The sequence below is a fragment of the Psammomys obesus genome, unplaced genomic scaffold (genome assembly GCF_907164565.1).
Source record: "Psammomys obesus unplaced genomic scaffold, mPsaObe1.curated_primary_1811, whole genome shotgun sequence".
NCBI classification, from domain to species: Eukaryota; Metazoa; Chordata; class Mammalia; order Rodentia; family Muridae; genus Psammomys; species Psammomys obesus.
The window spans coordinates 448,883-452,287 of record NW_026590110.1 but is presented as its reverse complement, the minus strand read 5'-3'; the positions used below and the strand labels follow the sequence as shown (position 1 = coordinate 452,287).

General features: G+C 43.9%; 1 protein-coding gene across 1 annotated transcript in view; it reads right to left on the bottom strand.

The window, feature by feature from the left end:
* The window catches only part of LOC129676236 (olfactory receptor 2H2-like), a 16,346-nt gene extending 15,468 nt beyond the window's left edge, over positions 1-878 (bottom strand). The window contains exon 1 of the mRNA XM_055606566.1: positions 5-878. Coding sequence (XP_055462541.1) covers positions 5-854 — 850 coding nt within the window. The 5' untranslated portion in view covers positions 855-878. The remainder of the gene's footprint in view (positions 1-4) is intronic.
* Positions 879-3,405: the final 2,527 nt, after the last annotated feature.

Sequence of the window (3,405 nt, the reverse complement as noted above, 5' to 3'; positions counted from 1 at the left end):
GGGTTGAGTGCTGGAGTGCCCACCGCATAGAAGAGACCAAAGAACTTGCCCCTCTCTTGGGCGTAGGGGTTTTTGGGCTGCAGATAGACAGCAATGACTGAGCTGTAGAAGAGGGTGACCACAATGAGGTGGGAGGAGCAGGTCCCAAAAGCTTTCTTGCGCCCTTTTAAAGTGTTAGTCCTTAGCACTGCCCTGGCAATGGCACCATAAGAGACAAGGATGAGGCTCAGAGGTACAAGCAGGAAGATGACACCTGCAACTGCCAATTGAATTTCATTATAGGTGGTATCCCCACAGGACAATCGAATTAGAGATGGGACTTCACACAAAAAGTCATCTATCTGTCTATGGGGACAGAAGGGCAGGCGGAGGGTGGGAGGAACCTGAACTATGGATTGGATCAAACCTATAGCCCAGGATACAGCTGCCAACTGCCTGCATAGGCGAGGGTGGATGATGGTGGCATAGTGCAGGGGCTGGCAGACAGCCACATAGCGGTCAAAGGCCATCACTGTCAGCAGGATGCACTCTGTTGTACCCAGGAGCATGAAGATGAAGAGCTGGACAGAGCATCCCAGGAAGCTGATGGTCTTTGTGGGATCCCAGAGGTTGACCAGCATCTGGGGGACACAGGTTGTGGTGAAGCAGAGGTCCAGGAAGGAGAGGTTAGAGAGGAAGAAGTACATGGGAGAGCGAAGCCTGGGGTCCAGGGTGGACAGCAGGAGGATGAGTGTGTTTCCTAGGAGGGTGAGGAGGTAGGAACACAGGACAACCACGAAGAGAATCTTTTCCAGGTGTGGGTGTTCAGAGAAGCCCAGCAGGAGGAAGCCCACTGGGGAGCTCTGGTTGACCATGTCTTCTGTGTCTGCTTGGAGGGATGAAGCTTCATGTTAGAGTGATACAAAGGGGCTAATGAAAACTCATTTTGTGTGCTTCTCACAAGCTTCTCTTCCAGGCTCTTTGCCAACGAGGTTTTTGCCTTCACTTATTTCTCTTGGTCAAACATTGTCTAGTGGCCATGAGGAAACCAAGAATGTTGTGGAGGATGGATGGATGGATGGATAGGTGCCTTTGACTTCCTGGTTAAAGATGGAGAATGCTGATTTCAGACGGGTTGATCAACCTGTTCACTATTTCAGTAGAAATGTGTTGGGTTCCCTATAACCTCAGTGCTTTTCTGTTTTTTCTCATTGCTGTCTCACACCTGTAATCTCTTGGAGGCACTAGTTAAATACTGTGTTGTGGGCTGAGGATGTACCCCTGAGGCAGAAAACTGCCAAACATGAACTGTGGTTTAGATCTGTAGTTTACCTAAATATATAAGTAAATAAATAGAGAAATAAAATAAAAAGAAACAAATAAAGGAAATTAAAATCAATTAATTTGAATGAATTTCCAGGTTGTATCTCTGTAAGCTTGAAACTTTCATTATTTCATTATTTCTGTGTTGACTTGGTGAATACATTTTGGCATGACTAGAAATATTTTATTTTATACTTTTTATTTTGACAGGTAGCTTATCAGAGACAGAGTAAATCTTTTTGTTTGTTTGCTTGAAATAGGGTCTTGTTCTGATATACAGGCTGACTATCAGCTCAGGGCAATCTGCCTGTATCAGCTTCTGGAATTCTGGGTCTATAAGTGTGCACTACCAAACCTGGCTCAGAATGTGTTATGCATGTGAGAGTTTGGTTCATTTTGAGACTCTATTCACACATAGTAGATTATTTCAGTTGTCTTGGCTTCTTTAACCACCTACTACTAAACAGCTGCCCTGGTTAGCAAGCAGATTTGGTCCAGTCACTCAGTCCTCATGAGAAGCTAACAAGCAGAAGGCAAGAGGCTTGTCAAAATCACTGTGACTCACAGTTGCGTTATTAAGGCATAGATAGAAATGTCAGTCATGCAGGCTGTAGAGGGCAGATGAAAGGAAAAAGTTCATAGTGAAGGGCATATCTGGGGGAAGTTTCAGGTCGGAAAACTCCACCACTGAAGTGACTGGAAATATTGGAGCATAGCAGGCCAGCTCAGTGATGGTGAGGGAGGCTGCGGCTATTCTGGAAAATGAACTGAAGACACACGGTTCTCTGGTCTGGCAGATGACAGGGAAGCAATGGGTGGGTGGGTCTGCCAAAAGTGTTTTAAAATGGAAGAACACTCACTGCCCCATAATTTTTCCCCCAGAACCTTCTGCTTTCACTTCTTCCCACCTTTTTTTTTATCCTACAGAATATTTCTCAATATTATAATTTTATATTCAAACCAAAGTATAAACATAGCAATTCTCTGCAGTATAAATAATAAGGAATTCAACCTCTAATGCATCCAATAGCCAGGTTAAGGATATAAAACAGATATTCCACATATCTTAAAGGGTCCTGAGCATCCCTCCCTAGCTTCCCATTTCCCATCCTCAAAGATGGAAATACCATTCTCAACATTACATGAATTATTCCCTGCCTTCTCATCTCTTTTTTTTTCTTTAAAATACATTGCACGGTGGCTGGAGAGATGGCTCAACTGCTAAGGGTACTTTCCCTTCTTGCAGAGGACTGTAGGCCAGTTCCCAGCACCCACATGGTGGCTTACAACCATCCCTAAATCCAGCTCCAGGAAATCTATGCCTTCTTCTTCATACGGGTACCAAGCCATGTAGTGAACATACACATGTGCAAGTAAGATACTCATACACATGATATAAAATAAATGAATCTTATTAATAGTCATTGCGTTTATTTAGTGTGTGTGCATGCATGTGAAGGTCAGAGGAAACTTGTGGAAATTGCTTTACTTCTATTATGAGGATTCATGGAATTGCATCCAGGTCACCAGGATTGGTGGAAACAGTTTTAACTGCTTCATCTTGCCAGCCTCACTTTTTTTTCTTTGAGATCAGGGTTTCACATAGCCCAGGTTGGCCTCAAACCCACTAAGTAGTAAAGGCTGGTTCTAAACTTCCGATTCTTCAGTCTTTATTGCAGAAATATGGGGATTATAGCACACTTGACTTATTGTTTTGAGATATATTTCATAGAATGTAAAACTTACCCTTTGGAAATACATAGTGGTGTGTGTGTGTGTGTGTGTGTGTGTGTGTGTGTGTGTGTGTGTGTGTTTGTGCTAAGGCATGCATGCATCTGTAGACCTGTGGGAGACCAGAGGTTGGTGTCCAGTGTCTTCCTCAGCTGAAGTCTGCCTTGTCTTTTTGCGAGCTTACTGATTTGGCTGGACTGCCTGGCCAATAAGCTCCAAGATTCTTTCTGTTTCTGCCTCCTCAGTGCTGGGAGTATAGGTGTGAATGTCGCTCCTGATCTTCTGGTTTGTATGGCAGCCCTGCAAAGACTTTATCAATTTCGCCATGAATTTTCATAGTGAATGGTCTGGGGCAAGGAAAATTTCTAAGGT